The 13,803-nt window shown below is 41.4% G+C and overlaps 1 protein-coding gene across 2 annotated transcripts in view; it reads left to right on the top strand.

Annotated features, from left to right (window-relative positions):
• thra (thyroid hormone receptor alpha) overlaps window positions 1–13,803 on the top strand; it is a 127,617-nt gene that overhangs the window by 101,811 nt on the left and 12,003 nt on the right. For both annotated transcript variants that reach the window (XM_012952539.2, NM_001045796.1), the window contains 3 exon segments: window positions 4,455–4,516; window positions 9,838–9,968; window positions 12,244–12,391. In XM_012952539.2, coding sequence (XP_012807993.1) covers window positions 4,455–4,516; window positions 9,838–9,968; window positions 12,244–12,391 — 341 coding nt within the window.

Raw genomic sequence — 13,803 nt, 5'->3', positions numbered from 1 at the left:
TATCATTTAATGCAATGGTTTCTTGTTTATAGAAAGGGCTGTAAGTAGGGGGTTCTATTATTTGAAAAACCCATTATCCAAAAAGCTCCAACATATAGCAATGCCATATCCCATAGTGTCTTATTTAAAAGGGAACTCCACCCAAACACAGCTTCATATTTTTGAAAAGTAAATATCATATCAAGCAACTTTGCAATATATTGTACATCAGTTAAAAAATATGGAGTACAGGTATAGGACCATAGAAATGCTATTTTTGGTATTCCGGATAAGGGGTCTTTCCTTAATTTGGATCTCCACACCTTATGTCTACTAAAAAATCAATTAAATATGAATTAAACTCAATAGGACTGTTCTGCCCCCAATAAGGGGTAATTATATCTTAGTTGGGATCAAGTACAGGTACTGTTTTATTATTACAGAGAAAAGGGAATCATTTAACCATGAAATAAACCCAATAGGGCTGTTCTGCCCCCAATAAGGGGTAATTATATCTTAGTTGGGATCAAGTACAGGTACTGTTTTATTATTACAGAGAAAAGGGAATCATTTAACCATTAAATAAACCCAATAGGACTGTTCTGCCCCCAATAAGGGGTAATTATATCTTAGTTGGGATCAAGTACAGGTACTGTTTTATTATTACAGAGAAAAGGGAATCATTTAACCATTAAATAAACCCAATAGGGCTGTTCTGCCCCCAATAAGGGGTAATTATATCTTAGTTGGGATTAAGTACAAGGTACTGTTTTATAATTACAGAGAAAAAGATAATCAGTTTTAAAATTCTGAATTATTTGATTAAAATGGAGTCTATGGGAGACGGGCTTTCCGTAATTCGGAGCTTTCTGGATAACGGGTTTCTGGATAAGGGATCCCATACCTGTATTTTCATTATTTTTCATGTAATAATGGTTTGGAACAGTTCCCTAATCCTGGCCCATTTCCCCTGCTGATCTGGCTGACTACTTTAAAATGTAACAGTAGTCACCTGTCCTCAGCCTGCTTTCAGTCTGCATCCTCCCAATCCCACAATTCCTTGCATACGTGATGACACTAAGCAATGGCACATCACAGTGCAATGCATTGTGGGTTATGTAGTTCCTGCATGCTGCCTGTAAGCTGTGGGGAAGTTGCTACAATCTGTAACATCAGTGTTTAGTCCCTCCTCCCCTGCCAGGATTACAAATGATGCAGAAAGAGAAGAACAGTTTTGCAGCTGGATTTCAGCATATAAAAATGGTATTTATTCCTACTGTTGGAAGGAACAGATTACAGGGATAGGTATATTAGGGGTTTCTGTGCTGTGTGGGGCTTTTAAACAGATTTTGGCTTGAAAGCCGAAGTTCCCCTTTAAACGAATTCTTGAATTTTGCATTATCTCTGTAATCCCATGCGACTGCATTAAAGAAGAAGCAGCAGGCCTCTAAAGCCAAATGCATTTTTTAGTTGGACAGTTGCATTTGCAGCCCAAGAATCAAGGCTTTACTTAAAGCGTAAATGCATTTTCCAGCTTTATTCTGCTTTACTCATTACTGTGTTGGGTTTCTAACCGCTCATAAAACATATTCATTTTTTTGGACAGTGTCCTTTTAAAGGGATACGGTCTTGGAACTGAAGGTTTTCTCTTTAACTGCAAGCGAGATGTAATAATGATGTGTAATTTGTTGTAATCGCATGCCACTGCCTCCTTCCTGGCAAAGGCATAATAGCCCTGACATGATTTATGACCGGGATTCTACATGCATCGGAGAACTTAATAAGTAATAAAAAAAACCGTTATGGGAAGCCACACATGAATAAACAAGAGCAAAGAAAAAAAAGTGTTAGCTAGATCAGCAATATGATTGGCTGTTCCCTTACCCTGCTTTATTAACTGTCCTGCTGCATCTTCTGATTGGTCCGTGTGGTAGATCATTGTACAGGATTTAGGGTTGGGACCAGGCTCTCCCCCATGCAAGTGGCATAACACACTGGTCTATTAACACTACAATGTTTATTACTTATAATGCGAAGCCTGAATAGATTGTAGCCATAGGGGCACCCTAAGGTCCCTGGTTTCCTGGGTGCGTTCACTTCCCCTGCACCCTCTATAATAAACAGGAAGGGACAGCTGCATACTCAGCGCGCCATGCAAAATGTTTATGTGCCGCGCCCACTTTTAAGCCACTCCCTCATTGTCATACACTCATGTGGGGACTTATGGTAATCTTAGTATAAGAACACCATTGGGGAGCAACATGTTGTTGGTGAGCCCCACTGGCTAGGGCAGGAAAATAAGGGAAAAATCATGGGCTATAACTTAACATTATTTATCATAAAGCAGAAAATGAGTATTATGCAAAAGTTTGTTTGTGTTGCTCCAGTGGTTGGGGAACACTCTTCTAGACAGTAAAAGAGGGGGGACCTTTATTTATATTTAGTGCAGAATTAAGTCAGGTTAAATGACTAAATGGCTAAACCTGGCCGGCCACTGAAGAGTTAAGCAGGCATGGAGAGTTTGGGTCTGCTTTGCAGATTTTGAAAGGCAGCAATATTATTATTTTTGGAACTGTGTGTAACAGGGCTGTTTGGAATGACTTCAAATGCCAGGTCTGCCATAAACAAAACTGATTTCCTACAGATGTAGCAAAAATAAAAACAAGAGATGAAGTCGAGCAGATGAAAGGGGAATATTTAGCAATATGTAGCGGCAACCGTCACTTTGCCCGTGAAACTGGAACATCACAGGGGAACGATGAGGAGAAAGGCAAAGAAGAGAAATGGAAGAAAGGAAGGGAATATAAGTAATGGACATGTAAAAAAGAGAGTGAATTCAAGAATAGGAGGGGGCAAATAAAGACCATGGCACTGGGCCCCCAAGAAAAACTGATATTCAGGGCCCACTCTCACATCAGTCAGATGGCAACTGCACCAAATGGTACCAAACTGGAGAGTTGCTAAAGAAAAAGCTAAACAATTCCAAAACCAGCAAAAGCAAAAAATGAAGATCAATTTCAAATTGTCTCAGCATATGACTGTCTGCGTTATGCTATGAGTTAACATAAGAGCGAACTGGCCCTTTAATAAAACGTGGTATTCACAGATATAATTTAGGCACCAGTGCTATCACTGTGCTAATTCTGTTTGTGGAAGAATCTTGTATTAAATACATTTCCTAGATATTTGTGAGCCAATAGAAATTGAGTCCAGTGTATTAACTGTTGATGTGGTTTTAATAGATTTTGCTAATGCTTCTGGCACTGAGCTGAGCAGGATTACAATGTCATCTGAAGAATATAAATCTCTGGCAGCAGCAGCAGGCAAATTAAAATTCATTGGCTGTTGCTCAGTTTCAACAACTCACCTACAGCATAATTAGACTTGTTGCTAAGTAAAGGTCCTTTCCTGTTCATAGTTTGGTCTGTCATTTAAACCACTACCTGGTTGCTAGGGTAGCGAGCAACATGTTCCTCACCATGGCTTTTGATTTCTGGCTTGGAGACAAGTTTTAGAAGCCCAGAGACACAGTTTTACCCCAAGCAGAACCTCCTGCAGGCCAGCAGTTTTCATGCTTGTGTGGCTCCCCAACACTGTGGCTCACAAGTAAAAAAGGTTGTGGATTAATGCTCTATGCTGAGCGGGTAAGGTGAGGTTGGAAGCTAGGTTGTGGTCATACATGGAAAGATCTGCTTCTTTGATGAGGTTGCACCTGGTCCATCAGTTCATGATAGGCGCCATTGCTGACCCTTCAGGGCAGGACCTCACCAACAGCCCTGCGAGGGCCTCACCTGTTGGGATTTTCTAACCTGCCAGGTATCAGATCAGGCAACCCATCAGTTTGGTCCCATGAATGGGCCAATAAGCTACTGACAAGATCTGAAGAGGCCATAAAATAATAGGAAAAACTGCCTGGAGTGGCCATAAAATGATATAAACAAATATATTGTACATTGTTTAGATATAATCCAGGTAGCACCATCAGCAGCGGGGAAGGTTTAAGCTTGGGGACCTTTTGTCTTGATCCTATTGCCTTTAAAATAATTCTAAATTATACATATCTGAAAGAAATGACTGCCCCCTTTTACAGTGACCTGACTCAGTAATCTGTAGCAACCATCCCGAGATTTGCTTTCATGCCTTGCTCCTTAGTGGCTGTGAGTTCTCGCTTTGGGCCATATTTGCCCAGTTTTAGTAAAAGAACCCCATTGTGTCGCTCCGTTTCATACCCGGGGCATGCCACATCTTTGAATATATACATTTGTCCCCAGGTTTTTTCTTTTTGCACATTTAATTGAAATTATGCAAATCAGGGTACCTGGACTTTCGTTTCAAGATTCCATCCCATATTTAGGTAATTACTACACTCATAACGATCTACTCCTGCTTCACATTTGCATATATATATAACTGCTGGCTCTGGGGCTCCATAATTAACTTTGTTTGACTCAATTTCTCTCTCTGTCTTTTTACAGGTGGCCGGATGGGAAGCGAAAAAGAAAGAACAGCCAATGTATGGGAAAAAGCGGCATGTCCGGTAAGCAGTGAATATTGGGCATTACTCCATTCAGTATAACCATAGAGATGCTCAGAGTTTTCTATATAATGCTCTGTATAATCCTGTATCCCTTTAATAATCACAATGCCCTTTGTTACCAAGTCCAATCCATAAGTCTCTCATTCATAAAGTTTACATCTGTGTTTGGCTCGTAGGTGAAAGAACTAAATCAGAAGCTGCAGGCCGGACTGGCAATCTGTGGGTTCTGCTGTAAGATGCCATAGACAGTCACTATTTATTGGGCTGGGGGGGCTGTTTGTGCCTCTGGGTACTGGGAATGCCAGGGGGGCTGTAAGGTGCCATAGACAGTCACTATTTATTGGGCTGGGGGGGGCTGTTTGTGCCTCTGGGTACTGGGAATGCCAGGGGGGCTGTAAGGTGCCATAGACAGTCACTATTTATTGGGCTGGGGGGGCTGTTTGTGCCTCTGGGTACTGGGAATGCCAGGGGGGCTGTAAGGTGCCATAGACAGTCACTATTTATTGGGCTGGGGGAGCTGTTTGTGCCTCTGGGAATGCCAGGGGGGCTGTAAGATGCCATAGACAGTCACTATTTATTGGGCTGGGGGGGGCTGTTTAGGCCTCTGGGTGCTGGGAATGCCAGGGGGGCTGTAAGGTGCCACAGACAGTCACTATTTATTGGGCGGGGGGGGGGCTGTTTGTGCCTCTGGGTACTGGGAATGCCAGGGGGGCTGTAAGGTGCCATAGGCAGTCACTATTTATTGGGCTGGGGGGGCTGTTTGTGCCTCTGGGTACTGGGAATGCCAGAGGGGCTGTAAGGTGCCATAGACAGTCACTATTTATTGGGCTGGGGGGCTGTTTGTGCCTCTGGGTACTGGGAATGCCAGGGGGGCTGTAAGGTGCCACAGACAGTCACTATTTATTGGGCTGGGGGGCTGTTTGTGCCTCTGGGTACTGGGAATGCCAGGGGGGCTGTAAGATGCCATAGACAGTCACTATTTATTGGGCTGGTGGGGGGCTATTTAGGCTTTTGTGTAATTGAAATTCCAGGGCCTATTTTGACTCCCAGACCTTAGGAGCTGTCACCAAGAAGCACAAAAAGATCCCTTCCTGAGTGAGGCTCCCTTAAAGGTGAATGAGACACCCTTACACATTTCCAGCCACTCCGCACAGTTCTTCTTGCCCCTCTTCAAAATGCTATAATCTCGGCATCTCAGATCTGACCCTTTTCTCCGTACCTTTTTGGGGTATCCAGTGCAGCAGGATCACCATGTTTGGTTTTGCGTCATTTGATGTGACGCAACCAAACATGGCAGCCTTATACTCCAGTGCAAAACTCCACATTTCTTAAAAAGGTACAGGGGAAGGTGGCATATTGGAGGCTCTCAGATGAAGTCATTGGGAGGGGGCAGACTGGCCTGTGTATGGAGAGAACTAGTTAGAAATAGGAAGGGGGGTTGTTCCCCCTTTAACCACTAAGCCACTTCTTCCTGTATCACCCAACTGACATTAAAACCTCTATTAGAACCCCAACTCAGACTGCTTCCTATACAGCCACCCCTGTGACTCTCCCTTTTGTTCATACTGTTGTCCCCATAATTTCTCCCGCTGCTTACATCTCAGAAGTCTATATAATCCCTCTGTCTCCTTTTATTGATTAATTAACCCTTCTTTCAACTGTTGGGATTAGTGTGCTTCATCCCTTCCTGTAACTGCCTAATAGTGATATATAGCATTCCCACTTACTTCTGCTATAGCTTGTTTCATCCATTCTATGGCCCCAAATAGTTAGTCCGTTATACATACTAAACAAATCACTGCTCCTACAGATGTTTCCGATTGGTCTGATTAATCATTCCATTTAATTACCGTATTTTTTCTGTCCCAATTCTCCCAAAAATTATATCTGTTGCTCATACAGTCTCTCCTGTAGCTCTAAATAATGTTTGTTTGTTTTTTAACTGCCCCTATAACCCTTCTGTTGCATATATACTCTTCCCAACCACTAAGTAGACTGAACAGTCAGATCATTAGACATTTGGCCAAACCTGATGGTCACATTGTACTGCTTCCAGTTGGTCAACCACTTATACCAAGTTGGTGAAAATCCTGCCAAAAAAACTTACCTAAAATAAATATGCGAACCATTGGTCGCAGGAAAGATCATAATTGTAATGTGTATGGCCATCAAAATAGTATAATTATTGGTAACCTTGTATTTTATTGCTTACAAAAAAAGCACCCAACCCGTTCTTGAAGCTATCTAATGTATCCCCCAATGGAGCGTAGGTCTCACTGTATAAAAGCCTTTTGTAAGGTAAAACCCGCACTCTCAAGGGATGTCCTTACTTCTACTGAAACCATGGTGCATAAGGCATCAGAGATATTATCACAGTCTCTAGGCTACAGATATAAAACCAGTACTCTGTTCTGTTAGATACGGCTATACTCATTCTTGACCATTTTTTCCATCAGCCTCATCATATCTGAGGGAAGCGTTGGTCTACATATAAGAATTCATAAACATCGGAGCTATTAATTCCACATTTTCACACAATATCACACAGTCATGCAAAAGAAACAGCCATATCTCAGACAGGGAGGGGGTGGTATGATCTCAGCCATGTACAATTTTAAGCCATTGCAGCTGCCTCTTTAGGCTGGATATTTTTCAGCTACAAGCAGCAAAGAGGGTCTTATACATTATGCTTTATGACTGCCTTCAGAACGCTTCCCTCATATATGTGAGAAGGCAACCTACTGTTTTGGGCAAGTATCTTCTGAAACACACAACATGTAGTATTTAAAAAAACTGGAATAACTCCAAAATAGGAATTGTGCCATGCCAGTGCACCATGAATGTGCCCCCCTATGGAACAAGACAAATGAGCAGCACATCAAAAATGACAATACAAAAAAGTTTATTTCATTTTAGTAAAATGTCAATATTGTGTGTACATAGGACATGTGAATTAAAATCATTTAAAAATAGAAGAACACGTGTCTCCTAAGTTTCTGACAAACCCATTTACTCATACAATAGCCTTACAATAGAAAGTAAGGCTACGGAGTCAGAACCCAATTGGTTACGGTAGCATCTGGATACCAATCAAGGATTATATCACTAAGCACCATGTATAAGTATATTATTAACAGGACAGTCATGGCTCTTGTGTGTTATACACTATATATATATATTTCCTACACACCATAGAAATAGGGCATGGAAAATTTGTTCGGTCCATCATTTAATAAAGCCCTTTGGAGAAATCATGAACTCTTTTTAAGCAAATCCCTTCCTTCTTCTAATTTCTGATTGTGTCTTTAGTTCACAGATAAGGAGGAGTTTATTATACAGCGGTAGTTTACTGGGAACGGTAATTTTGCTCCCTTCTGCATAACCAGAGAGTTGGGATCCAGTATAAAACGTAATATAAAAGTAGTTTCAATATCACCCTGCAAAAATGAACATAAACATAGTGGAATATTAGGGGTAACCTGTGTCTAGGGCTAATAACTGACAACAGACAAGCTAACTGAGCCTGAATAATGAAAGAAACTCTAGAAAAGTTGCTGTCAGCTAGTTGATCGGCGAAAATATTGTTGATGTTACTTACTTACTGTATGTTTACACCTTCAACTTGTTTTACTATTGATCTTCATTATTTTTTGCTAAATGTGTTAGGTGGGTTATATGTAGTTATAAAGGGGAACTAAAGCCCTATGTAGTTGTCTGTTTACATTTCTGTCAATATATAGGGCTGCAGTACTATTTCCCACAGTACTATTTCCCCCTCGGTTTCTCACCCCTCCATGTCCCCTTCATGATAAACTCTTCTAAATTAAATTTCTCATGAAAAATCCTTGAATAATATCTTAGGGTTACATTTCTTCTGCTTTCACCCCCCCCCCCCCCTTCACTTTCACTTATGCCATGTCTAATTTCTCTGAACAGAAAATTTCAGGCCATTTGCTCTTTTCTCACCCCCATTTCACCCTCCGGCATTCTTACCCTAAAGAGCAAGTCAGCAGCTCCTCTGTTCCCCCCACTCATTACATACACTTGGTCCAGACAGGAGATCTCTTATAAAAGATAATTACTTCCGATGCAGAATAAGATTCAGCACTGGGAAGACACACAGTAATTACCCTCAACAGGATGAACTGGCTTTGTGCCTCTGTATCCACATGTCTGTGACTGTATGAGCCCCACTGATTGTGTGCGTGTATAATCCCAGCCTGACTACATGCATTTGTGTCTGGGTTACAACATTATTAACCAGTCTATGGACAAGGGCACCAGTGTTTTTATTCCAGCTTTTTATATACTGGGATTTGGCTGTGCAGGTATGGGATAAAGAATGCAGGATTCTGGAAATCTAGGGTTTTCCTGATACGGAGCAATACACCTCAAGGCTACAAAATAATTTATGAAATACATAGGATTGTTTTGCCATCAGTTTGGGTTTAGGTAATGGGATGGGATTATATAATAAAAGGCTCTACGTTTTCCCAGGAGCAATAACCTTAAGGTCCCCATACACCATAAGATCCGCTCGTTTGGCGATGTTACCAAGCAAGCGAATCTTCTCCAGATATCCCCACCTACGTGTGGGCGATATCGGGAGAATCCAGGGTAATTCGATCGTTTGGCCCTGGGGCCAAACGATCGAATTGTAACAGCAGGTACAGGAAAAGTCGGTCCGGGGACCGCATCAATGAGCTGATGCAGTCCCCGATCCAATTAGATTTTCTAACTGATATCAGTCGGGCAGGCCCATCGGTAGTGCCCATACAGGGGCCCGTGTATGAGGACCTTTAGCAGCCAATCAGCAAGTAGTATTTTGAAAGCAAACATCTTATTGGTTGCTATGGGCTACTGCTCCTGGGCAAACTTAGTGTCTTTTATTACATATGGGTGATAGTTACCTGTACCTGTATTATGCAGACTGGCACCAATCCTGTGGGACCAGTGGGTTTACCTACGGATCTGACAGGTTTGGGTTGATAACACAGCTTTCACGGGTCATGGATGGGTTCGGGTTGAACATTGGGTTGGTTGTTGGTCGATATTTTATCAATATTTATATTTCCGGATATTAGATCCCATAAATGTAGTCTCTTTTCTTAAAATATCATTATCATTCAGTTTGATGTTTATTGATGACTGTTTTGACTTGTTTGTGTATAATGTATAATGTCTGGGGTTAACACAGACAGCAATGTTCCATGAGACGCCCCTGCAAGGTGGCAGCCAAAGAGAGCCATGGGACATTGCGTCAGTCTACCCCCATAAACAGCTTCTTTGACAATAGTTTGTCCTCTCATCCAATAACACAGGTGACAGCTTGGTGTCTCTGCCCTCTGCAGGGTACATCCCCAGCTATCTGGACAAAGACGAGCCGTGTGTGGTGTGCAGTGATAAGGCCACGGGGTACCACTACCGCTGTATCACTTGCGAGGGGTGTAAGGTGTGTATGCTGAAGATAAATTCATAATATACAATATATTCTCTGATCTGTATAATATCAATATACTAATACTGAATATCTGCACTCTGTCAGTCTCTGAGCATATATCCAGGTCAGCATCTTCATACACAGAAACTTTTTGAATAAGGGGTGAGCTCTAGGGTCAATTATAATCAACCTGTACTGCCCCCACCTTAACTGGTTAGGATGTAAAGATGGAGGCCCAAGCATAGGGCTATTCAGCCTCTAATTCATACAGATACAGGCAATATAAGTATTAGGTATAGGAACAAACCCATATCGATAACACAAGGTATAGGAACTAGTTACTACAGATATAGACAAGCCCTAGGTTTATGAACTTATGTGGATAAAGGCAATATAAACCCATGGTATAGGAACCAATCCATATAGATATAAACAATACAATCCCTTGGTATAGAACAGGGGTGGGCAAACTACGGCCCGTTGGTCTTTTTAATCCGGCCCACCGACTCTGATCATGTGAGACTTGGACTGACGAGTGGAGACGGCGCAACGCTGGCCCGTCTGTCAAATTTTAAAAGTCAATGTGGCCTCTGAGCCAAAAAGTTTGCCCACCACTGGTATATAAACAAATCCATACAGATATAAGCAATACAAGCCTTAGGTATAGGAACTAGCTAGTACAACCATAGGCAATACAAGCCTTAGGTATAGGAACTAGCTAGTACAACCATAGGCAATACAAGCCTTAGGTATAGGAACTAGTTAGCACAAACATAGGCAATACAAGCCTTAGATATGGGAACTAGTTAGGACAAACATAGGCAATACAAGCCTTCGATATAAGAACTAATCCATACAGATATAAGCAAGACAAGCCTTAGGTATAGGAACTAGTTAGTCTAACCGTAGGCAATACAAGCCTTAGGTATAGGAACTAGTTAGGACAAACATAGGCAATACAAGCCTTAGGTATAGGAACTAGTTAGCACAAACATAGGCAATACAAGCCTTCGATATAAGAACTAATCCATACAGATATAAGCAAGACAAGCCTTAGGTATAGGAACTAGTTAGTCTAACCGTAGGCAATACAAGCCTTAGGTATAGGAACTAGTTAGGACAAACATAGGCAATACAAGCCTTAGGTATAGGAACTAGTTAGCACAAACATAGGCAATACAAGCCTTAGGTATAGGAACTAGTTTGCACAAACATAGGCAATACAAGCCTTCGATATAAGAACTAATCCATACAGATATAAGCAAGACAAGCCTTAGGTATAGGAACTAGTTAGTCTAACCGTAGCCAATACAAGCCTTAGGTATAGGAACTAGTTAGGACAAACATAGGCAATACAAGCCTTAGATATAGGAACTAGTTAGGACAAACATAGGCAATACAAGCCTTAGATATAAGAACTAATCCATACAGATATAAGCAAGACAAGCCCTAGGTATATGAACTAATTCATACAGATATATGTAATACAGTGCCTAGATATAGTCACTTATCCATAGAGATATATGCACAAAAATGCCTATGTATAGATACTAATCCATACATATACAGGCACTAATAGTCCTGTCAATAGAAATCATAAATATAGATGCAGACCTATGTATAGACACTAACCATTATATATGGTATATTTGCCAATTGGCACTTGCATTAGGGGCAGGAAATATTAATCATTTTATTGTGTAATGGTTTAGGGCAGGGCTAGAATATAAGACATTTGTGTGTCTAGAATGGGTGGGAAGTATTTGGATGGCCTATTTCCTAAAGGCGAAGGAGCTTCCTTTTGCATAATGGGAATAGGGCTGTACGTAGCTTAAATATTGGCACCGGAAAGAAGGACAAAGTTTTTTTAGTTGTAAATAAAAGAATGTTTATAGGAGGGATGTTTTCCAAAGGAGAGAAAAGGAGTTTGGAACTGATTTGGATGGGGTGTGGGTTATGTATGGGCATGGATTTAACTAGGGCATAGGAATGTAGACTTTATTCCAAAAGTACTAAAAGCAGAAAACAAATTGGCCGTTATGCTTAAACCCATGCCCTGAATCATTTGGAACAAACAACTTTTAGACAAATTGACCCAGTTGGAAATGTATCCATTATTTATACCAGTATTTCGTATAATGCTGTTGCTGCCTGTTTTGCTCGGCCATAAAGCAGATCATACAGTGAAGAGTAGATTACAGGCTTAATCACTTTGCCATCTCTATTAGCACTGTCATTGGTTTTATATCGCAGTTTTTTATTATGCTTTTTGCCCTCGTCTATGCAGGGTTTCTTCCGTCGCACCATCCAGAAGAACCTGCACCCCTCCTATTCATGCAAGTACGATGGCTGCTGCATTATCGACAAGATCACCCGAAACCAGTGCCAGCTCTGCCGCTTCAAGAAATGCATTGCCGTTGGCATGGCAATGGATCGTAAGTGGGGGTAAAACTGTTCCGGGGTTTATTAAAGGGGAACTGCACCCAAACACACAAGCTTTTTGAAAAGGAAACATAATTTCAAGCAACTTTGCAATATACATCAGTTGAAAAATATGCAGCCTTTTCATGATATTTAATGTAATAATCTGGTTTGGAACAGTTCCCTAAGCCCCGCCCCCTGTTCCCCTGCTGATCTGGCTGACTACTTTGTCACTCAAATAAAATGTAACAGTAGTCGCCTGTCCCTCAGCCTGCCATCAGCCTGCCTCCTCCCAATCCCACAATTCCCTGCTGCACACGTGATGTCAATAAGGAAAGGAACATCCCAGTGCAATGCATTGTGGGTTATGTAGTTCCTGCATGCTGTCTCTAAACTGTGGAGAAGTTGTTACAATCTGTAACATCAGTGTTTTAGTCCCTCCTCCCTTGCCAGGATTTCAAATGATGCAGAAAGAGAAGAGCTGTTTTGCAGCTGGATTTCAGCATATAAAAATGGTATTTATTCCTACTGTTTGAAGGAACAGATTACAGGGATAGGGATATTAGGGGTTTCTGTGATGTGTGGGGCTCTTTAACAAATTTTGGTTCAGAAGCAAGAGTTCCCCTTTAAAAGTGGGCAGAGGGCACCATCAGTAATCTAATAAAATGCCAGGTAGACAGTGCAAAGAGGTATATTGCTGTACTCAGAAAGATTTTGTGCAACTCTCAGGATGGTTTTATATTATAGCACAATTTATTCCCCAAACCGTGAATCCCAAAGCTGAGAAAGGTAATGCTACTCAAATAAACCAGACCAAAAATGGAGACATTTTGCTTATTTATTCAGCACTAAATATTCCTGCATGAAGTATGCAAACCCTTCGTTCAGCAACCGGTGGCACCTTGTAGAGCAGCAGGAACTTCAAATAAACATTTCCTTCAGCGTTTCATCAGCGTCTTCCATAGGCCTGGGGGAATTTAGGCCCATTCTTCCCAAAAGAAACAGTTTCGGGTCAACTATGGTGGCTGGGTCGCCATGTACGCCAGTCTGGTCTATAATACTGTGTGGTTACCCTTGCATACAGCATTCCACTTACACTTCTCATTATGATCAGGGTGTTTTTATGACTTTGCATACAAATCCATGGGGAGAAACCCACTGACATGGCAACCAACAATGGGGTCATGGAGGAAATCAGGTAGCACTTATCCTTTCTCAAGCCTTCGGATGAATGTCTGATGAGTTCCCATTTATACTTATAGGCTTCAGTTTTTTATTGCGCATTTATTGAAGCACCACATGATTATCTAATCATACGCTGTATCCATGGCTTTAAAACAAGAGCTTCTCTTCCATTTTTGCACTGATTTCTTTATTAAGTTGCTAGTTTGTGCCTGAATATCAGGAGGAGCCCTAGTTGGCCCAA

This window comes from Xenopus tropicalis, chromosome 10, assembly GCF_000004195.4.
Source record: "Xenopus tropicalis strain Nigerian chromosome 10, UCB_Xtro_10.0, whole genome shotgun sequence".
NCBI lineage: Eukaryota > Metazoa > Chordata > Amphibia > Anura > Pipidae > Xenopus > Xenopus tropicalis.
The sequence above is the reverse complement of the archived record's forward strand: the minus strand, read 5'-3'. Positions and strand labels throughout refer to the sequence as shown.